Source organism: Danio rerio, chromosome 3 (assembly GCF_052040795.2).
Source record: "Danio rerio strain M-AB ecotype USA chromosome 3, GRCz13ab, whole genome shotgun sequence".
NCBI lineage: Eukaryota > Metazoa > Chordata > Actinopteri > Cypriniformes > Danionidae > Danio > Danio rerio.
The window spans coordinates 61,203,162-61,227,548 of record NC_141023.1 but is presented as its reverse complement, the minus strand read 5'-3'; the positions used below and the strand labels follow the sequence as shown (position 1 = coordinate 61,227,548).

Genomic DNA, 24,387 nt, shown 5'->3' with positions numbered 1-24,387 from the left:
CCTCCTGTGTACTATGCATGGTAACAATGATAATGGAAGCCAAGTGCTAATAACGATTAGCTACATGCTATGAATGATTATCTAAATGCAATAACATATGCTAGAAATGCCTACTAAGTATTAGCATTTGGTCAAACATGTACACCGAGCATTGCCATTTAGCAACTGCTTAGCAACCACCTAACAATGCCATAATTGTTTTAGCAACTGCCTAGCAACCGCCGCCGTGCTTTCTGCCAACTGCCATTCCCAGTTCTAGCGCAGTCACGTTGGCTTTCTCAAGCCAACATCAAAGTTTATCTATGAACTTTAGGTTCTAGTTGACGTTTTCCTGAACGGCTAAGGTCCCTAGTATTTGAGTGAGCTCCTGGTGTATTATGGCCCCTCACGACCACTACTCTCAATTAATTCTGGATAATTAATTATTCCTAGAATATCGAATTCGACTGAAGGTGGTAGATCCTTCTTATATCTGGCACCTAAACACTGGAACAGCCTTCCTGGCACAGTTTGGGAAGCAGAAACACTCTGCCAGTTTAAATCTAGATTAAAGACACATCTCTTTATTAGCAAACACCTAAAACACAAATGCATAACTTTGAAATCCTTATTCTCTAAAGGATTGTTAGGCTGCAATAAACAGGGTAACCAGAGCCGGGAACATTTCCCAAAAAGGTTGGTCTTCAGTGGATCGACCTTAAGCAGTGGCGTTTGCATTACACTGATCTGACCTACACAGAACTGAACATTAACTGTGATATTTTAACTAAACTGAACTGAAGCAGTTTTAATTTCATTACACTTACACCAGCATTCTACACTTCTCTCACCTCTACCTGAATTGCTGAAACATTCCACAATTTAAAATATTATGACTCTCTATTTTTCATCTGTTAAGCTGCTTTGACACAATCTACATAGTAAAAAGTGCGATAAAAATAAAGATGAATTGAATTGTATTGAATATAATTTTAAAAATCTAGGTTTGAAGGCCACAGTATCATCAAGTCTTAAATTCAGCATGATACTGGCACATGCTATAGCATCACAGATACAAAAAATCCACTTACAGTACCACTGAAGGTGTCCCATGGCCTGCTGGGCAACAGCCAACATGTCATCAGGCATAGTTGGGATAAACGAAGCCTGTTGAGAGAACATGACAAACCGTGACTTTAAGATCACCATGTGACTTTATGATGCTGTAGAGTGAAGGCTTTATACCATCATGTTGTTTGGAGACAACGCCAGCTTCTGCAGTGGCTGTAGTAAAGGCAAATTTCCACACAGAAGGACAGCTGCCATGTGAATTGTGACCTCCACCAGTGAAAGATCTCTGCTAGGCATGTGTGGTCGTACACGCAGAGCACCCAGTTGATTCCTCACCAGCTTTTCAGCAAACGCTTTCATTTCATTATTGACGAAAATGCCAGAGTTTTTGATGAAATCTTCAAGGCCAGCACAATGCTACAGAAAACAAAGACAAATTGCATATCAGATATAGGTATTCAAATGTATGTGTATATATATATATATATATATATATATATATATATATATATATATATATATATATATATATATATATATATATATACATTAGTGCTGTCAAAATTAGTGCTTTAACGCATGTGATTAATTTACAATATTTAACGTGTTTAAAAAAAAATTAACACATTTAATGCAGTTGCGTTTTTTTTTTTTTTTCTGTTGTGCCCGACGTGTGTGTAACGTGCAAAGAAATATGGATGCGACCAAGAAAGCGCTTTTTTGAAGGAAAGTTTCAGTATAAAATAATGACGCATCACCAGGCTATCCAGCGTTTCCTCCAGAGTTCCATGTAATTTCAGGTGTTTTATTCTTAATCTTTAGACTTTAACTGCAGTTCACTCTCATTCAGCAACATATTGATCATGGCCCCGTGACAATTATTGGATAAGAATATGCAGTAAGGACTGCTGGAAGAGTGCTGTTTTAATGGAATTTGATAGCGCATGCCGAATGGAAAGAAAAAAACCTCCACATTTTGTGACTCGGGTGATCCTTCAAGGTAATCAAAAATCGCTGTTTACATGGTAGACTCTTAACCATGTTACAGTCAGAGCATTGGTGTCCATGTACATGTACTCAGTGAAAGTGCCAGTTAATGTCGCAAGCTGTCAAAGACAGCCCATTCCTCTGCCTTTAAGTTGATTCGATGCGCCCTCAAATGTTAACTGTTAAGTTTGACGCATTTCCCCCCTTACACGCAACTTTTGAAAAGCGTCTGCTTAACGTTTTTGTGTCAGAATCCTTGCTTTTAAAACACAGCCATACTTTAGAACACTTAGTTTAAGCAAATCTGAAGAACACGATTGTGCGTGTTGATGAATCTGAAGGGAGTCGCTCACCGGGTGCGCTGTATTGCACCTGTTGGGCATGTGTATGCAAAGAGCATAGATTCTAAGCTCTTTAGTGTATGTGTGCGTGTGGGTGTTTCCTAGAAACAAGAACAAATGGCGAATGTCCGTATCCCTCAAAGTTGTTTAGAATTAAATGTTTAGAGATGGCGTGACCAAAGTCCCTATAAGAATTCTATAGTCTTTTGTGTGAAACAACGCATACCTGTGCGTGCTTTTGATGCTTCTTACGTCCTTGTCGCAGCAGCAGTGGCACCAAAATTAGGCACTGAAATTCATATGCTGATTCGGTGCTTGTGAGAGACTATTCTCACTCTCAGTTCACATCATTCAAAAGAAAAGGTCCACATTGTCCCCCGATAATGTCAACAGACTGGACTGTCTGTAGTAGTAGTTGGCTGAATACTAATAAGTACTAAGCAAAAACGTTTCTACTTTATAATTAATGTTCTCAACTCTCAGCAATACAACTTTTCAATGCCTGTATTTTGGAATATTTTGAAGTCCACTTAGAATCCAACATTTTCCAGAATCCACATCAGAATTTTTGTTTGTTAATGGCATTGATTGTTTTGAAATTCAAATGGCACTAACATGCCTGTGTTTTTATTTCTGTAATGAATATGGGTTTCAAGCCAACAGTTTGAGGATTTTGAAATTTGTTACAGGTATGTTGGTTACATGAAGAAATCTTCGTCACAAGTTAGACAAAAATTCTGATGAACAATTATATTTTGAATTTAAATAGTTTCTTTGTCTCGAATTTACATTAATTTTACATTTGAATAGCCAAAATGACACGTTTGAGTCGTTTAATTGTGATTAATCATGATAATTTGCAAAAAAAGTGTGATTTATTAGTTAATTTTTTTTAATCAATTGACAGCACTAATATATATATATATATATATATATATATATATATATATATATATATATATATATATATATATATATATATATATTCCAGAACACAATATTAATAAAAAAAATGGTTGTGAAATGTGATTTTCTTTTTGATTTGTAGCATATGTTTGTACTTATACCTCAGGTTTAGGGTGCATGTTGGGATTTCCAGTTCTGTGCAGGGAAGTGACTTCTCTGAAAAATGCCATTAGCACATAAACTGCTTTCTTCATAGGTGTGCAGTTGCAATCCTTCAAATAAAGATGTTTTAAAAGGCCTGTCAGTTAGTCAGCACAGTCAAAGCAGTTTAGCAGTTCAACAAAATTGGGGATGAAAAATAACAAGTATTTAATTTAACATATTAAGCCATTTTATTACAATGTTTATGTAAGGATTTCTTAATAAAAAATTATGATAATGTCTGATTTTGCAATGTCTGATTGATTTGCAAAGTAAAGCTTAAATTCTTTGAACCCCCTTGAATTCGTATTTAAGCTGCATTTTAGAAGTGCTAACTCACACCACTGGTTTCTTGATCATGTTTATTTAGATTTTTTCTCCAGTTATGAAGAAAATATTTAATCAATTTCCTCCAAAATGTGTTTAGGCATGAAAACATTGTGAAACCAATATAAAAACGACGGGATCTTTCCGTAACAGTTGCCGTCGCCCTCCTATGCAATCCTCAAAACAGTCAGTTTATGTAGCGGCGCGTGACTGTCAGCTGCTTGCTCCATAGTAATAAATAGACTGTGTTTCCTAAATGGTTTCTGTATGCGATTTAAAGTGGAGCAAAAGTCTGGGTTTTGGGTGCGTGATTGAATGGTTAGAACAGACATATACACGTAACTAATAATAGTAATAACTTCTAAAGAAATCAAATTTAGTCTTGATTCTATTTCTTTGTAATAGCTATTAATTTTAATTGTTAAAACTGTTTGTTTTTCTAATGCATACAATTTATTTTATCCCTTTGTAAATAATAATACTAATAAAAACATCTACTTACCGTTTGACTGTTTATTTACATTTAAACAGCTACAGATGATCATATATTTAGTTATTTTAACAAAATATTTATTATTATATTAATTTGGGGATTTTGGGGGTGGGGGGGTGGCATATGCCTTATTTTCATATCCCAATGTTGACAGGTATGGTGTGTGCGTCTGTGAAGAAGTAAACAAATACCTCAATGGCTTTCTGTATTCCGTTGATGTTTAGGTCTAGCATGAATTTGGCAACTGCGTCTCTTATAGTCTTGTAATCTGCTCCGCATGCTAGATACTGGTCAATCTGACTGTCATCTTGGTTCTGTAAGAAACAGATTTAGCAGCTAAAGCACAAATACTTGTGACTAATATCAGCATAATAAACTTAAATGAACTCAAACCCACCATCTCAAGAATCTCCTGGGGAAACAGCCATCTGTATGTTTCCTGTAGGAGAAGGTTCTTGACACATTCAACCCCTTGTAGACTGCAGAGCTTTCTGATGAGGTAAACCCTGTACCAGTCATTCCTGCTCTGGCGGCAAAGATTAACCACGCTGTTCCAAAACGCTTGAATAAAAGCCGAAGGATCATCATGTATGCCTAAAATGAGAGAAATAATATTAACATCAACAGAAAAATCTTTTATTTTGTAGAAATGGAATACTGAGCACATCATACGCTCATAGCAAACTAACGATAAGAGAGGGTACTATTAAGCAGCTGCTATGGAAGCACCCAGGTTGACATCAATGGACAGACCACACTCCAAATGTCGAAGCAAATGGTCAGACTTTCATTGAAGATTAGCAAAAACAAACACATTTTCTTCAGAGGATTAACTTGCACTGTAGGGCTGGGCGATTTTTCCGATTTTTTCGATTAATTCGAATCTACGTTTTCAGACGATTTAATTTTGAATCAAATTGAGAAATCATGATTTAAAAAAAATAAAATAAATAAAAAATTATATATATATATATATATATATATATATATATATTTAATACATTATAATGGCACCAATGCGCTTTGGTTCACTCTGTATAAAGATTTTCCGATTTTTCCGATTAATTCGAATTTACGTTTTCAGACGATTTAATTTTGAATCAAATTGAGAAATCACGATTTAAAAAAAAAAATATATATATATATATATATATATATATATATATATATATATATATATATATATATATATATATATATATATATATTTATATATATATATTTAATACATTATAATGGCACCAATGTGCTTTGGTTCACTCTGTATGAAGCAGGAAGCACACCAGAAGCGCCTCTCGGCGACGCGCCGTGCAGCACCCCGATTCAGGACGCAGGTCATATTTCAGCCGCGCCACAGAGCGCCATCTGATTAGTTTCATGTTAATTATCATGCGAATGTACGCGTCTGTTGTGTGATAGTTTAAACTGTCATGTGCGCGCCGTGTCGCGACACTTCTGGTGTGCGACCTGCTTGACTGCCTGTTAAAGTGTGAAGTCATGTAGGATTTTACTTGTTGCATTAGTCTGAGTCACGTCTGTGTGGATTGTCAAGACATAGTCCCTCATCAAGTCGATAAACTCGATCTCAACATGTATGAAGGACATAAAAGCCTGCCATGTGAAAAACCGCGCCAATCTTTTGGTTTGAACAAGAGCAGAGGGACTGTAGCAGTGAAAATGAAAGTACACGCCCCTATGACGTCATTTAGCGAACCTAGTTGAAAACCAGACAGATCAGGCAGCATAATACAGAGAGTGGAGCAAATAGCATCAAATGATCAGTATTTAAAAGGGGGGAAAATGCGTCCACAACTTCACACATTGGCTTAAATTAGGCTTTACAGTTTCGATGTTCAGTCCTTTTCTTCCACTGTATCTTTTTAAGAAAAAGGCAGCAGCATTACAACCTGTCATTCAATCAGAAGACAAAGCCAAAGCCGAGCTGACAGCCAATCTTTCCTAGACTCAGCAAAACTTGCAAAAAATGCCTCTGTATTCCTGCAACTGCAATATTTACACAAATATTTCTTATTTAAATCTTCAGCAACGCTAATTAACTTGTGAAATTGTTTGACATTTACACCTTGACCGATTTTTGTATGACATGGCCATTAAAATTACAATGTTACTTAACTAGTTGTTTTAAGTTACTTTTAAAGAGAAAGTTACTTCAGTCATGTTGTTGTAATGTTTTAAGAAGACTAGTAACACAATAAAAAAAAAAAAATCGAAATCGTAAATCATGAATTGGTCAAACTTTATAAAAAACCTAGATTTTTTTTTTTTTTGCCAAATCGCCCAGCCCTATTGCACTGGTTAATTTTTCACCTTAAAAATAACAATATAAGCAAAATAATCAATACAAATTTTGATTTCAGATGGACTTTAACTTGTGTTAGGAAATTAGTTTGCAAATAAACAGAACTGATATGAGTCGGTTTTAAAATTCTTGCCTGATCAGAGGTGAAACTTTAAGCGCATTTTAAAAAATCGTGTGTTTTTGCTGGAGAACAGGTAGGCAGGTTTTGTAAAATCACACACTAAAGCAGTGATTCTCAACCACGTTCCTAGAGGACCACCGACACTTGATGTTTTGGATGCCTCCTTTGTCTGTCACACCCATTACAGGTCTGTCAGTCTCTACTAATGAGCTGATGATCTGAATCAGGTGTGCTTGGTTAAGGAGACATGGGCTGCGTCCAAAACCACAGACTTAAATACTACATATTACACTAAAAACAACATGAGAGCCAAGTAGTATGTCCAAATTCATAGAGTTTGAAAAACAGTATGCGAGAACAACCTGGATGACCTCCCTGCTGAAAAATCCAGCTTAAACCAGCCTAGGCTGGTTGGCTGGTTTTAGCTGGTCGACCAGGCTGGTTTTAGAGGGGTTTTGGCCATTTCCAGGCTGGTTTCCAGCTATTTCCAGCCTGGTCTTAGCTGGTCAGGCTGGAAAATGACCAGCCAAATCCAGCTAAAACCAGGTTGACCAGCCTGGTTTAAGCTGGATATAGCTGGTTTTGGCTGGACTCCCAGCTTGGCTAGGCTGGTTTTAGCTGGTCATCTCCCAGCCTAACCAGCTAAGACCAGGCTGGAAATGGCTGGAAACCAGCCTGGAAGTGGCCAAAACCCCTCTAAAACCAGCCTGGTCGACCAGCTAAAACCAGACAACCAGCCTAGGCTGGTTTAGGCTGGATTTTTCAGCAGGGCTACTACAGTACTTACGGCGACATTCTAAAGTGTGCATCCAATGCATGCTATGCTATCCCATGATGCACTGCTAAGGAATTCATGGAATGGGAGTGAAGTGACACAACTGATGTGACAAAATGGCGAATGTAGTACGTCCGTATTCCATTCATTCTGTATAGAATGTGCTTTCTAATAGTCAAGTAGTAAATTCTAATTCAAATGCAGTGCCTACTAATAATAGGCAATTTCAGATGCAGCCATGGAAAATGTGCAGAGCTGGTGGTTCTCCAGGAACGTGGTTGAGAAACACTGCACTAAAGCACAAGCACTAAAGACCTGCATTTACCGGCATTAGTCACAAGCAGATCAGCAGCCATATCCAGGCACAGTCGAACTCTGGCCAACCGCTGCAGGTGCTCCACAGTTGCAGTGTGCGCAGACACAGAATCAGACTGAAGGAACTCCAGCAGGAAGCGTGTTTCTTCTTGTAAACAGTTTTGCTGTTCTGCTACCGTGTGCCACTGTGTCCGATCATACATGGAGTCCTGCAGACACAAGAGGAACTTGAATTTATAACCCAACATATTTAAATGTACTCAAAGAATGAATAGTTCTATTACTAATTCTGAATAAAAACTTTTGTATTCACTTAAAGAAGAAAGTAAAGTACATATTTTAAAACAGACATTTAATTAGGATTATGGGTAACACTTGATTTTGATGGTCCATTTGAGTATAAGTAAACTGTCTGCTTAATATCTGCTGGTACTGCTCCTTCACATAGACTGTAAAATATATGGACGTAGTATCCGTGACGTCCCCCATAGGTTTCTAAAGAGCGCAAAAGAAGCCACAAGTAGGCGCGGCCAACCGTCGCCATTTTGTTCGCGCGTCATCACACCCACGGCGGGATACCAAACAAGGGCAAAGAGGCGGAGAGTGAGCAGAGCTACAGACACCTGCTGGCATTTAGCTTGGACCTGGTTCAGACACACTTTACTTTGGGAGAACGCTTAATACTTTATCACCTGTGACTCGTTTGTATTCTGACCACTTGTGCTTGGTTGTATACTATATCAATGAAGTGTTTAGTAAGTAAGTAAGTAAAGTTTATTTATAAAGCACATTTACTTCAGTTTGGCACTGACCAAAGTGCTGAACAAAACCATAGCACACACTCTAAAAGAGTAAAAGATAACAATAAAAGTAATAATAGGAATAAAAGTATTACAGCAACAACCACAATAAAGATTAAAAGCCTGGGAATGCAATAGAATAAAAATGTGTCTTAAGTCTGGACTTAAAAATAGAGAGAGAAGAAGCACTTGTAATATCCGGTGGCAGCTGGTTCCACAAACGAGGAGCAGCGACTGCAAAGGCTCTATCCCCTTTCAGTTTAAGTCGTGACCGAGGAACATGAAGTAAAATTTTATTTGAGGACCTAAGAGACCGAGGAGTTGACTGTAAGTTAATAAGCTCTGATATATAAGAAGGTGCTTGCCCATTCAGTGCTTTAAAAACAATAAGTAAAATCTTGAACTGAATTCTAAAATTAACAGGAAGCCAATGAAGGGATGCTAAAACTGGAGAGATATGAGCATGTTTTTTGGTGCCTGTTAAAAGTCTAGCTGCCGCATTTTGAACCAACTGCAACCGTGCCAATGAGGATTGGGGGAGACCAACATATAGAGAATTGCAATAGTCTAGGCGGGACGTGATAAAAGCATGTATGACCTTTTCCAGATCTTGAAAGGAAAGAATGGATTTGAGTCTGGAGATGATCCTCAGCTGATAATAACTATTCTTAACCACTGAGCTAATTTGTTTTTCTAGACAAAGCTCAGAATCAAAGATAACACCTAGATTTAGACTTTTAAAAACACTGCTGTAATACATTGAGCCACTAAACATTGCTCTTATGACGTTTTTCAACAGGAGGAAAACGCGAATTACTTCCAAACACTTCAGATATAGTCTGTGTTAGTTAATGTAAGACTATTGATGAAATCCAGCATAACACTGTATGACAACGCTTCAGATGACTGTTCTAGAGCCCACAGCTAATCAATTAGTCAGATTCTGAAGTGCATTACAGCTCTAAATATAATATAAATGATGAATGATCTTAAATAAAATAAATACATGTATAGAGATGGTGTATAAGTATATAACTTTACTCACATGGGAAACGGAGGCCACGTGAATGGTTTGTGAGCACAATTAAGTGCACTCAGCATGCCATGCCATCTAATAATTGTAGGAAACAAGTCCAAAAGGCAGTTGACTGTGTAAAGCCACATAAAACAACACAGAAATACGATGAATATGCCGAGTTCAGTGGCTAATCTGCAGGATTCAGCTGAGGTGACGTGACGGCGACCAACGAGACCTAGCTGTCACTCATGTGGCCACGCCCCTTAATTATGCAAACTTAATATAACTTAATATAAAGGAAACGGATGAGTTATAAAAAAATTCACCCCCTCACAGTTATCATGAAGGGTAATATTACCTGTATTAACCAAAATCTTTTTTTGTACCAGGCTGTAAACACCTTTTTTTCTGCTGTAAAGTTGGCCTTTCTAACAGTGGGCTCAATTGAAATTTGCTCTGTTTTGGAGCCAGGAGCGGCCAGGACTAGCGGAAATTCAGATGAATTGCAGTTTTAGTTACTTCCGTATTGGCTTCCTGAGGGAGAGCAGGAGTTTGCCGCTTGCTCCTTCAACAGACATTTAACTGACTATAAGAAATTGTGCAAGAACATGTCAACGTAACCCTAACCCCAACCCCAACCCCAACCGAACAGTATTACTTATAATCTAATGAGAATTAGTTGGCATGTAGATGCAATGTAACTTAAATCAACAAACAGACCATCAAAATAAAGTGTGACCGGATTATGCTTGAAAATGACAACAGGCATTTGCTAGACAAAATACACTTACTCTATCAGTCACTGGACTGAACTGGTTTGAATACATACGAAAACATATTGATCTAATGTTACTTGAAACTGACCCTCCTCCACCCCTTGACCACCCAGCAGAATCCAGCAGAGCTTAGATTCTGTATATGTGTAGATTGTGAATATGTGTGTAGCAAAGAAACATTTATTTTAAGTCAGTCAGGACTATTCATGCCTCAAGGATGTAACTTAGGGTGTACTAACATCAAGCTATACAAACACGTTCGACAAGTGAGTGCTCTGTGCCTGGGTGCGGTTCGATTGGCTGGCCCGGGCCCGATTGGAAGAAGTTCAGTTGGGTTCAAACTGAAGATGTGATGTCAATTTTAAAGAACTGTTTCATATGGACTCAATAATTATTATTACATTTCAATGAACGTGAACTGTCATAGTTTATCAAAGATGCAAACTTCTCACTGCAGTTCAGATAAAGCCTCCTAATATGTGCAGCACAAGGACTATTATGAAAATTTATGAGCGTCAAAAGCGGCGGCGGAAGAATTCAGCCATGTGTCATTGCGTTCCAAACAACTCGAAATATTACAAAAGAACAAAACAAATGCAATTTCCATTGTACTGAGCAAGAGCGCTTCTCTTAAACTTAACCGTCGCGTCATCGTTGATATAAGCGTGCTTGAGCTCAGAAGATAAACCTGCACTGTGAATGCAGGTCGTCAGGGAAGTGGAAGAGGGGGACAATGGCTCCCGAGCTCGGTTCAAGGCAACTGTGCCTAGTGCAAGTACACCCTTAAACTATGTTTAAAAAATACATCTTTTGAGAGAAGCCCAGAAATGAAATCTAGACAAAGAATATCCATGAAGCTCAAACCTATTTCATCAAAAAAGACCAGTGAAAAACAGCCTTGATCCACATTTAATTTCTTTCATAGTAGAGTTTAGTAAGATACGTCATTATCAAAAATACTTTATGTGATACACTACACTGCAAAACATTTTTGGGTCACACTTTACAATAAGGTTCATTAGTTAATGTAAATTGATGCATTTACTAATGGGAACAAACAATGAACAATACATTTACTAATGTATTTGTTCATGCTAGTCAACGTTAGCTAATAAAAATACAGTAGTTCATTGTTAGTTCATGTTAACTCATGGTGCATTAACTAATGTTAACAAGCATGGACTTAAATGTTAATAATGCATTAGTAAATGTTTAATTATGATTAATAAATGCTGTACAAGTGTTGTTCATGATTAGTTCATGTTAGTAAATGCATAAACTAATGAACCTTATTGTAAAGTGTTACCCATTTTTATGTTGTTTCTAATCTAAAACAAAAAGCATTTTCTAGACAAGCAAAACACACTGTCTGTTCTTAGGAAATAATGTCAAAATTATGAGAGTTTTTCCCTTAAAATAAGCTACATAATCTGCCAATGGGCCGAGCAAAAAAAAAAAAATAAATAAAAAAAAAACAGCAAAAAAAAAAAAAAAAAAAACATGGGTAGTGGGTAGGCTGGTCTGTGACCAGCGCTTTTTAGCTGCAGGACCGGATGGCTGCCGCCCTCATCGGACTATATCCACATCTTGGGCTCTATTTTGACGGTCCATGCGCAGAGCACAAAACGCAGGGCGCAAATGCTTTAAGGGCGTGTCAGGACGCGTTTTTGCTAATTTAAGGACAGCAAATCTGCCTTGCGCTTCGGCGCATGGTCTAAAAGGGTTGAGTTTATTTTCTTAATGGGTTATAGGTGTGTTTTAAGAATAAACCAATTAGAGTCTCATCTCACATTCCCTTTAAGACCCAGCTGCGTCGCGCCAAGTGCGCATTCGCTATTTACCGGACGCAAAGTAAGTCTAAGTGGAAAAAAAATGAGCATTTCACAAGCAAACAGTTTTTTAACAGAAAACTGTTAAACAGAGCATCTACTGCGTGAGAATGAGAGATAATGGATCACTTTCACTTAGGGAAACCTTTACGCACAGACATCAATTAGTCTATAAATAAATAAGTTTGCTTGTTTTTTTTGTTTATTTCTAAATTTAGTTCTAATTTCCAGCAAACGAATAAATAAATAATAATAGCAAAATGTGGTCAAAAACCTGAGTTATATCCTAAAACACATGCTGTGCACCATATGGTCTAAAACCTGACAGGTGGGCAAATCTAAGCTTGTTTTTAATAAAACAAATATACATAATGATATAATAAATAATACTGCTAATAATATTAATTTTATACAAAAGCAAATTGTTATGAATGAACTGAAAAAGCCTCCCGAGATGAAGAAGACATAAAAGCAGTGGTTTTTCATATTTATGTAGGCTAGAAAATAATATGTTTTGTAATATTTTAATCCTTTATTTTTATATCCTATATATATTCTTATTATATCCTATATATATCCTTAATATTTGATTTTTTTCATATGTAAAGATATTTGCCTATTGCTCTCTTGTGTGTATTAAGCAGTGCGTAAGCGAGGCGCAACTCTGCGCCGGAGTTTAGACCGGGTTAGTTTTGTTCTAATGAAAAATCTATTATAGATTCTCACAATAGCAATGCGCCAGCGGTCCGCCTCAGAATGCCTTCCTTTTTAGACCAGAACGCCTATGGGCGCACAAATGAGCGCTAATGCATTTGCTATTTAAACAGCGTAGCGCAACGCCTCAAAACGACTCTTGCGTCAAGCTTAAACTATCAATAGACTACTGCGCCGCGTCTTGCGCCACACTGCACCAGGTGTATGATAGGGCCCCTTCTGTTACCATCCCCTGTTGCAATGTTATGTGTTTATGTGCTTGATTCTCTATGATCTCACACTGCCCTAATTCAAGGGTAATGTGAGAGGGAGTTTTATTCGCCTCTCTCCCCCCATGTGTCTATTTCCCCTTTCTAAACGCTACCTCTCCTTGACCTTTCTTCCCCTATAATGTGATGTTTGTGTATGGTCCGAGGGTTCTATTTCATTACATGAAAGTGTGACAAATAAAGGCTTTGATTGATTGATTGATTGATTGATTGATTGATTGATTGATTGACATGAAAAGAAAAAACAAGATTATTTTACTTTCTGCATTAGCAGATTATTTTGCTTGTTTTACAGAAAAAAACTCACTTTATTTCTGACTAGAAACAAGACCAAAACCTAACCACGAAATCATTTGTTTGCGGTGTACTAACATTAAGTAAGCTTGTGAAGGCAGTGATTAACAAACCTCCAAACAGTTCATGTATAAGCAATAAAGCTCTGCTTTATCAGTTTCCTCGAGGATTTTGCTTTGCTCAACCTCTGTCAGATGCTGTTGAAGATAATCCTTCACATGATCAAAGCTGCGGGAGAAGAAGACAAAATTGTATTACATTCATAATGTGTAGGAAAAGCAAGCTGTGAGCTGTAACAAGCCCTGCACTCACCTGTAGTTGAGCAGGAGTTTCAGCACCACTGAACGAACCACTGGATTTTTATCCACAGAGTCATCAAAAGGCGAAAGGGCCTTAGTCAAGAACCTGCGGTCTCTCCCTGAAGGGATGAGAAACAGTGGTTTGTATATTTATTCATTTCAATAAAATCAAATCCTCCACACTGTACAATATATTGAACAGGGGTTCGACAGCCAATTGTCGACCAAGCAAATAGCCCCACTAGCCACTTTATTTAGGTACTTCTTGCTTGTACTGGGTTGGACTCGAGTCTATCCTCTAAACTATAAATGTTTGTGACATACTGTAGTTTAAACAAGACATTTTAAACTTGGTCCATTTTGAATAAGATGGTGGTGGTGGTGTAAATAAATGGCAAATTGGTACAAAAAAGTGACAATAGTGTGACAACATATAACATCTAATATTTGCAACAAGCACTGTAGATTTTAATATTAAAGTAAATTAAGTGTTTAACTTTCCTTTTACTTTTTAACAAACTCCATTGTTGTTCTTATTTTCAATGTTAAACATGGTTTAAATCCAGTTGGAAGTCAGTCAGACAGTGTTGAAGTTGACACATTTTCAGTGGTCAAACAACCAAATGCAGATTTTGCATTCAGCTGGTACTTTACTCTGAAATTAAAAATGAAATGTCTGAAGAAAATAGAAATATAGAAATATTTATTAAAATGTGTTTCTTTACAGTAACGATTAGACTCAGATTAGTAATACGATTTTTAGATCAATTTCGTACCTTTTCAAATGACCTTCAGTGGACTTCAGCAGTGAGATTTGCATTGCACTGATCTGAATTAAACTGAACTTCAACTGTGACATTTATACTAAACTGAAATTAATTAGTTTTAAAATGGCTTGTCTGTCACGCTGCGTTTTTTGACTGTTTGGTGCCATCTTGTTAAAGTCAGGATTATTAGCCCCCTTTTGAATTTTTCTTTCTTTTTTAATATTTCCCAAATTATGTTTAACAGAGCAAGGATATTTTTACAGTATGTCTGATTATATTTTTTTCTGGAAAAAGTCTCATTTCAGCAAAAAAAAAAGTTGTTTTTAATTTTTTTTAAAAACATTTTAAGGTAAAAAATTATTAGCCCCTTAAGATATTTTTTCGATAGTGTACAGAACAAACCATCATTATACAATTACTTGCCTAATTACCCTAACCTGCCTAGTTAACCTAATTAACCTAGTTAAGCCTTTAAATGTCACTTTAAGCTGTATAGAAGTGTCTTGAAAATATCTAGTCAAATATTATTCACTGTCATCATGGCAAAGATAAAATAAATCAGTTATTGGAAATGACATATTAAAACTATTATGTTTAGAAATGTGTTGAAAAATCTTCTCTCCATTAAACAGAAATTGGGCGAAAAAATAAACAGGTGGGCTAATAACTCTGACTTCAACTGGAGGTTATTATAAGCTTTATTTCTTTCAGCTTTGCATTTATTTAAAAATTAATATATTAAGGATCAGAGCAATATCGTGCGTCTAATGTTTATGTTTTGTGGCAAGTAGCCATTTAATAAGCAAGATTAAGTACATCCAGGACAGATGTTTTCACAGAATAAAGCCCTTTGTTATATACAACAGCCATTTGCTTCAATTTCAGGCCTGTGATAGGGCGTTTTTACAATAATCTACAATAATGCAGTGTTTCTAAATCAGGGTCCTGGAGCTCTCAAGATGAATTAAAATATTTTTAAAATTGTGGAAAACAGTATCTAATATTTTTGGCATGACATGAAAGTAGTTATTTCCAAAGCGCTTGGATACAATATTCCCAAAACGTCTTGATTTTTGCTTATGGGAGATATTATAGATGTTGTACTCAAAAGAGAACAATATTTATCTAAGATTTTCCTTGTGGCAAGTACAACTAGAAATTGGCTTAAAGACAGATGTTTTCACAGAATAAAGCCCTTTGTTATATACAACAGCCATTTGCTTCAATTTCGGGCTTGTGATAGGGCGTTTTTCTGCGATAACAACTTTCTGGTGCTGACTGTTGTTTTAGACAAACATACCCTTGAACGGAGGAAGCGAGGAGGCCTCTACCATCAGCAGAGACAACAGATGAAGGATGATGTCTTTGCTGGGAGGAGTGTTGTCTTTGAAGCACATGGTGGACACCAGATCAATGAAGAAAGCATTGCATCGCATTCTGAACGATGCATTTTGACTGATGAGACGCCTAATTACCAGAAACAAAAACATACACTTTTAGGGTGCTTTCACACCTGTGGATTGATTCAGTTGTTCCGAAACAGAGATTACAAATGTTACATTGTTGCTCTTTGCTCTTGGAGCGTTTCGGTTTCACACTGCAAAGTTTCTAATCGGACAAAAAAAGAGCGAAAACAAGTGACGTGTGAGTAAACTCTCCTCACGTTGGTCAGAGTGTCAGGGTTTATTTTGCAGTCCCGCTCAGCTGTCAGGAGAGGTGGGGGTTTGGAGATGTTTGACAAGGTGCGCGCGACGTGTCTGAAGAGTGAGGAGAGATGCAGTGGGGAGGGGTGAGAAGGGTGCGTGACGTAGCCTATTTGAGGACCGGGAGGGAGACGCGAGATTACCGGAAGATTATCACTCATTTGCGGGCATCCGGAGACTCGCGAAACTTCCCGTCCTACTCATAATTCTCTCTTCATATAGCCGTATGCCTATTACATATCCATAAAACACTGTGATGTAACTGCGCTCGGATCGTATCGCTTTCTCACTGCAATCGATCCGCTCCAGAGTTTGTTTCAATCGAGCTGAGACCACCTCATTCAAGCGATCTCGGAGCGATTGATTTGGCGCGGATCAGAGAGCGATTGGTGGATTTAAATATGCCAAACGAACCGCACTAACTGGGCAAACGAGACAGGTTCCGAAACAAAAGTGTAGGTGTGAAATCACCCTCAAACTCAAACAGAAATGTAACGCACAACCATTCAATCCAGACATTGTGTAGATTACCGTAGCTCGTCAGAGGGCTTGAGCTCAAAGTTGTCAGGCACTTCCTGCACACACAGAGGGCAGTGCATCTGACCGGGCACAAGCCACTGCTTGATACAGGTCAGGCAGTAGATGTGGTCACACGGCAGACTTAAAGGGTCCCGAGGGTCTCCCATACACACTGGACAGAGCTGAAGGCCAAACCTGGGTAAATAAAAATAGGTTTAAAAAAAGCACCATAATAGCATAAGCCACTAACTACACTGAAAAAAATTATGTAAAGATGATTCCTTTGATTTACTCAATTTTTTTACGTTAAGTGGTTGTAAACAATTTATTTGTGTTGAATTTAAACAAACAAATTAAGTTGAAGTTTGTTCAATTTAATTTGTTTGTTTAAATTCAACACAAATAAATTGTTTGCAACAGTTCTGCATGCAACACTTTTTTCAGTGTAAACCCTAAAGATAACATCAAATCATACCTTATAATCCTCTGAGATGCTTTATCTTTGCAGGTTTTTAGGACAGTGATCACAGCCTCAAATGGCTTCTTCTTTTTGAGGTTTGAGTCCTGCTCTAGGACCTTCAGCAAACAGATAGGAACATTTAAGAAAACTGCACAAAGAATTTGCAGTGAAAGACTGTGAGTGAACTCACTTGTGCTAGGAGCTGAGTGTGTTCCAGAACCACCGGCTTGAGTTTCTGTTGTAAATCTCCAACACCCAGCAGCATGTGCTCCACAAACAACACCAGAGAGTAAATGCGACGCCAGCCATGTCTGAAAATGAACAGTTCAATGATATGAAACATTTTTTTGTGCCATACAGAACTGAACTGAAAATATATTGTAAACCAGAGGTGTTCAAACTGGGTCCTGGAGGGCCGGTGTCCTGCAGAATTTAGCTCCAACTTGCTTCAACACCTGCCAGGATGTTTCTAGTATACCTAGTAAGAGCTTGATTAGCTGTGTCAGGTTTGTTTAATTGGGGTTGGAGCTAAACTCAGCAGGACACCGGCCCTCCAGGACTGATTTGGGCACCCCTGTTGTAAATTGTCTTGCAATATTAATTCTCACAACACACACTCACACTCTGAATGAAACTTTCTATAATTTACAGCAGGATTGTGTTAGATGACATTAAGTGCTATGATCCAGTGCAATCTACAATAATGCAGTGTTTCTAAATCAGGGTCCTGGATTTCTCAAGATGAATTAAAATATTTTGGAATTTGTGGAAAACAAAATATAATATTTTTGGCATGACATGAAAGTAGTTAGTACCGAAGTGCTTGGATACAATATTCCCAAAACCTCTTGATTTTTGCTTATGGGAGATATTATAGATGTTGTACTCAAAAGAGAACAATATTTATCTAAGATTTTCCTTGTGGCAAGTATGACTAGAAATTGGCTTAAAGACACAACTTTGAATTTTGGTTTAATATTATTAAAGATATATGGAAGATCTTACATATACAGTATGTTGAAGAGGGAAAAGGTGCATTCAAAAAGAACTGGCTGATACAGTACATGAAGAGAATAAAGATCCACAGCCAAGTAAAACTGTAATAGTTACATAAATGGTAACAAATAAAAAAAAATTACAAATAAAAATAAATAAATAAATAAAATAAATAAATAAATAAATAAATAAATAAAGAAAGAAAGAAAGAAAGAAAATATGTTTAAACAAAGCAAAAACCTAGATACTTCCAATTTTAATTCACCCCTCAGCAACTGTAATGCATCTTAGAAAAAAGTAAAACAAGAAATGTCATTCAAAAATACAATTATCATTAATACCACCAATCAATTACTTAGTTTGACAACAAAAAGGTCAACAACCACTGATTACTAAAGCATATCCACTAAAGCAGTGGTTCTCAAACTGTGGTGGGTGTACCACTAGTGGTACGCAGGCTTCCTTCTAGTGGTAAGCGGAGGAATGAAATATGTCATGAACATGCTACACACATTTAAAAATGTATCAAAAATTATGTATATAATATGCCATATATGACATATAGACTATATTTCTGAGGTAATCTGCCATGTTGTTTTAACTGTGAAAATAAAATGCAACAATGTATTTAATATACAAATAATAGATAGATTTTATAGCTCATTACTCACTGGATGTTGGTGACCATCTGTCTGCATCTGTCTCCACGGTTATGTAGGCTCTCTAGACTGCAGACCAGCTCAACAGGCACCTGAAGCTTTTTAACACGTCTAAGCCAGGCCAGACTTTGATCGTCTCCATCTAGATTCTGGGGCTCCAAGTATTCAATACAGGCCACAGCAGCAAGCACATCTAATACCTGAGAATCAGAATAGACAGAGGGACGCAAAAAAAAAGATCTTGATTTAGCTTTTTTCTATGTGGACATATCCTTTCAATTTGCATATTTAGTAAATGCAGCAATCATGTGCTTGTTAGGAGTTTTGTATGACTGTAAAAGGCTGGATTTTGACGTGTAAAAACTGAAAAACACAGTGAAAGTCTATACCAGGTTGTAAACATTATATAGGGGGAAATTCATCGCTGACTTGTGCATGAGTAGCGCATGTGAAGTTCAATATTTTATAACGTTTTGAGAGATTAGATTGAATTATGAACATTTCATTACTATAGTAATGTAATACTTACATGATTTCCAGTTTTCACATTACACTAAGTTGACTTAAGTCGTGGTTAAAAATGTTAAAATGTGCTCCCGGGACTATTAAATAAGAGTGAATGTCAGGTATACAAACAAAATCGTACTAAAAGTGACCTTGTTGCAATTAGAAGCAGAGCCATTAGAAAGAATTAGAAGGGATAAAAACAACTGGTTATTCAAACCTTTACAGTTCCATCCCATCTTCTTTATCCCTATCATATCGCCCAATATAGCAACAAAAAAAGACACAAGAAATATATATGTGACACTCATCTAACAACGAGTACAACAATAGCATGCCAGATAATAAATATATAGAGACTAATAAAACAATAGCACAAGAACAATAAAAATACACTTAGAACTAAAACCTACAGCCTCATAGAAACCCCTCATTGCGCAATCTTGATACCGTATAAGCTTCACACTGCAAAAAAAAAAAAAAAAAAGAAAAAAATAGTTTTTGTCTTTTTTCTAGTCCAAATAACTGACAATTCTTAAATCAAGAAGCATTTTCTAGACAAGCTAAACATATTGGGCTCTATCATCTATAGTTCTTTGCTAGTTTCAGCTTGGCGCAAGAGTCGTTTTGTCGTTTTGTCGTTTTGCAGCACGCTGTTTAAATAGCAAATGCATTTGCACTCATATCTGCTCCCATAGGCGTTCTGGTCTAAAAAAGGAGGCGTTTTGAGGTGTATTGCTGGAGCTTTGCTATTTTGAGAAACTGTAATAGATTGTTCAATAGACCAGAACAAAGCCGGTCTATTGTCCAGCAAAGAGCACGTTAGTTGTGCACCTCGCTTAAACATTGCTTTATACAGAGAGGATGTACAGCAATACACAAATATCTTTACAAATGATAAATTATTTAAATATTAAGTATATACAGGGCTCGAAATTAACCTTTTTGCTTGGTAGCACCGGTGCTCCTAATTTAATTTTTTTTTTTTAAATTTAGTCGCACCCACCAATTATGAGCACCGTTACTACAAGTTTTATACAAACAGATTTATATTGTATTTGAATTCAACACTAATCAAACTAACAAGCAAAAAAATGATATATATATATATGCAAGCGTGAGGAAAACATGTCTCAACGAAATCCTGTTATCACAAGAAAATACATTTTTATACCATAACTGAGTGACCAAAGCATACACGGAGCGCTAACCGGCCCTACACGCACTGCTTGAATGAATCTGTTAACGGTATAACTGTTCTGTTCTCACAAGTGCTGTCTGATACTGCACTGATGCTTTTGACATATACTGTACCTTATTATATGCATACGTCATGTTAATAGCAATACCGGTCTTTTTAGGAGTAGCGATATTAGTTTACTCAGTGCAAGGCAAGCCCGTTTGCGATGGTGTACGTGGTGTTCAATTTGACATATAGCTGCCCCTTGCACGGCGGACAGCATCTGGCGATTATATGAAGGATTAAACAGAAGCTCTCGTGCTAGATGTGGCAAACAGTTACCTGAAAACTCCATCCCACAGACTTTTCATAGTGGACTTGAAGCCAATGGAAGTCTTCTACTCTTGGAAAAGTGTAGATGGTGGATTAACATTCAGCACACGATCACTAGTTAGATGTGTCATTATTTGTAACTTTAGATGCCATGGTTTCTAAAACTAAATCTGCCAGTGTTATCTTCATTCTCATCTTCAGCGCTTTACAATTTTTCGCGGTAGTAGCTCTCTCTGTCATCCGAAGCCAGAAGGCACTGACTGAGTGATTGACAGCTGATATTAACTAATCATTCGCGTTCAGTGCTAGAGCAGTGGTGGACCAATAAGAAGAGCGCGAAGGCGGGGCAAGCATTACGGACTTGGCTTTGTTTACTGCAGCAAGTTGACATGACAACTGTTTTAAACCATTCCTGAGCGCTGCGTTTCGCGTTTAAAGGGCAGACAAAGAGCTTAGAGATGCATTCTGCGTGAATGTCTCCCGAATCCGCGTATGTGGTGAACATTTTGCAGTAAAAACTGGTCGTACACAAAAATTTTAAGCACTCGCAGAAATGCTCCCAAAAATATTTTAAGGTCGCATAGATAACATTTCGGGCGCATATGTGACCAAAAGGGTCGCAATTTCAAGTCCTGTATACATGTATATAAGATATAATAAGGATATATATAGAATATAAATATAAAAGATTAAAATATTACAAAACATATTATTTTCTAGCCTACATAAATATGAAAACCATACTTGCATGCCTTATGCTTTTGTATAATATTATTAGCAGTATTGTTTATTAAATGAATATTTTTATTTGTTTTATTAAAAACAAGTTTAGATTTATCCACCTGTCAGGTTTTAGACCATATGGGGCACAGCATGTGTATTTGGATAAAATTTTTTGACCACACTTCATTATTATTGTTCATTTAATCATTTTCTAGAGAAATTAGAACTGAAATTAGAAAAAGTTTTGAAACAAATTAACAAACTTATTAATTAACAAATTAATTATTTATAGGCTAATGGATGTCTGTGCATACAAGAAGTTTCCCAATCCACGAAAGTGAAAGTAAATAATACGGAGGCTCATCCCTCATTCTCGCCTGCAGATGCTCTGTTCAACTGTTTTCTCTCTAGTGAAGTGTTCAGTTTTTAGACTTATAAAGTCCACCATGTAAATAGCAAATACCCTCTAGCGCGACGCAACTGACTCTTAAAGGGAATGGAAGATGAGACTCTGATTGGTTTATCCTCAAAACACACCTATAACTCATTAAGAAAATAAGCTCAACCCTGTTAGACCATGCGCCACGGCGCAAAATGAATTTTACCATCCTCAAAATAGCAAAAGTGGATTCAGACATGCCCTTAACGCTTTTGCGCCCTGCACTTTGCACATGGATCGTCAAACTAGAGCCCAATGTCTTGCTTTCAAAAATAATAATTCAAAATTACACGAGTTTTTCCTTAAAAACACGCTAATAACTTGCCAATGGGATAAGCAAAATAAGAGTATTTAGATAATTGAACTAGAAGGAAGACAAAAGCTCTAAGATAAGCATTTTTGCAGTGCACTAACTAGAAAACCCTGACGTGCATGCAGAACATTGTAGTACCTTACCTTGAAGACATTTCTGCAGAAAACAGTAATTACAGTGAATGCTATATTACCAAACAAATACAACCACAAAAATAAAAATGATTTCAATCATCTTGAAACCAAAGAAAATGAGACATTAAGGTCTAATACATTAGGTATATACAACCAGGTAACAGTCAGCCACTCTGTGTAGATTCAGGCAGCTGTATTTGTCTGAATTGCATGCCACGGAGACCAATTATCAGCTCGGTTTAAAGGAAATAATTAAATGTGCAATATAAAATGTGTATTTTCATATTAGTATACATATGTATTTGTATATATTTAGTTGCCCACTGAAGTTAAGCAGGGCTGCGCCCGGTCAGTACCTGGATGGGAGATCACATACTGTAGGAAAGCTAGGAAGTGTTGTTAGTGAGGTCAGCAGAGGGTACTAAACCTGCAGTCTGTGTGGGTCCTAACGCTCTATACTGCTCAGTGAGCGCCGAGGTCCTGACTCCTGACTCTGACTGTGGTCATTGAAAATCCAAGGATTTTTAAATATCCTAATGCTTTGTTTTTTCATAACAATACTCTGTTAGTGAGGTTGTTATAATTGATGTTATAGTGAGGTTGTACATGATTATCTACAGATTTCTAAGACATACAGTTGAAACCAGAAGTATACCCGGTATAAAAAACACATAACCATTTAAAAAAAAAAAGTCAGATGTTAATGTGACTAAACTTTTTCTCTTTTAGGTAAGTTAGAACTATCACATTTGTTTGTGTTATGCTTAATAGCAGAATAATGAGAGAGCTATTTTTTGAGAAATTGTTATAACTTTTCTTGAAAGTCAAGTTTACATTCAATAAGATTATTCTGCCTCTGAAAAAGCTCAGATAATGATGTCAATGTTTTGGAAGTTTCTGATTGGCTAATTGACAACATTTGAGTTAATTAAAGGCACAACGGTAGAATAAGGAAAACCTAAAACACACTGCTTCCTTGTGTGACAACATGGGAAAATTAACAAGCCAGAATCAACAAAAAAGCCAGATTACAATTTGCTAAATTACACTGGGAAAAAAAAAAAAATTTGGAGACATGTCCTGTGGTCTGATGAAACTGAGATAGAGCTGTTTGACCATAATGACCAGTGTTACATTTGGAGGACAAAGGGGAAAGCTTACAGGCCTAGGAACAAAACTGTGAAGTATGGGGGCGGCAGGATCATGTTGTGGGGCTGTTTTGCTGCAGGACGGACTGGTCCACTTCAAAGCATAGATGGCATCATGCAGAAAGAATATTATGTAGAAATACTGAAGCAACATCTCAAGACATCAGCCAGGAAATAAAACTTGGCCACAAATGGGTCTTCCAAACAGACCATGACCCTAAGCATACTGCCAAATTAGTTATGATATGCTTTAGGGACAACAGAGTGAATGTTTAGGAGTGGCCATCAAAAAGCCCTGCTCTCAATCCTATAGAAAAAATTTGTGGGCAGAGTTGAAAAAGCTTGTGCGAGCAATTCTTACTCAATTCTGTCAGGAGAAATGGGCCAAATTACCTTCAAACTTTTGTGAGAAGCTTGTGGAAGGATACCCAAAACATCTCACCAAAGTTATACAGGATAAAAGCAAAGCTAAATAAATACCAAGGAAATGTATGTAAACTTTTGACTGTCTAGATATGAATCAAATTTATTCTGGCATTTAGCAAATGTATATCATTTAGGTAATCCTATCGTACCTAAAATAATAAACGTTTAGTATTATTTACTATCAGACATTTAATGTTCCTTTTTTTAGAGTGTGTGTAAACTTACATAAGGTAGGATCATAGGGTAGG

The 24,387-nt window shown here is 36.9% G+C and overlaps 1 protein-coding gene across 1 annotated transcript in view; it reads right to left on the bottom strand.

Annotated features, from left to right (window-relative positions):
• Positions 1-24,387, bottom strand: part of LOC100537840 (E3 ubiquitin-protein ligase rnf213-alpha-like) — a 107,232-nt gene that overhangs the window by 23,081 nt on the left and 59,764 nt on the right. Inside the window, exons 41-53 of the mRNA XM_087245245.1 lie at positions 18,952-19,139; positions 17,475-17,595; positions 17,300-17,400; positions 16,837-17,019; positions 15,903-16,069; positions 13,849-13,954; positions 13,650-13,764; positions 7,847-8,045; positions 4,703-4,899; positions 4,497-4,619; positions 3,446-3,556; positions 1,225-1,467; positions 1,071-1,146 (exon numbers count right to left, since the gene is read on the bottom strand). Coding sequence (XP_087101371.1) covers positions 1,071-1,146; positions 1,225-1,467; positions 3,446-3,556; positions 4,497-4,619; positions 4,703-4,899; positions 7,847-8,045; positions 13,650-13,764; positions 13,849-13,954; positions 15,903-16,069; positions 16,837-17,019; positions 17,300-17,400; positions 17,475-17,595; positions 18,952-19,139 — 1,930 coding nt within the window. The remainder of the gene's footprint in view (positions 1-1,070; positions 1,147-1,224; positions 1,468-3,445; positions 3,557-4,496; positions 4,620-4,702; positions 4,900-7,846; positions 8,046-13,649; positions 13,765-13,848; positions 13,955-15,902; positions 16,070-16,836; positions 17,020-17,299; positions 17,401-17,474; positions 17,596-18,951; positions 19,140-24,387) is intronic.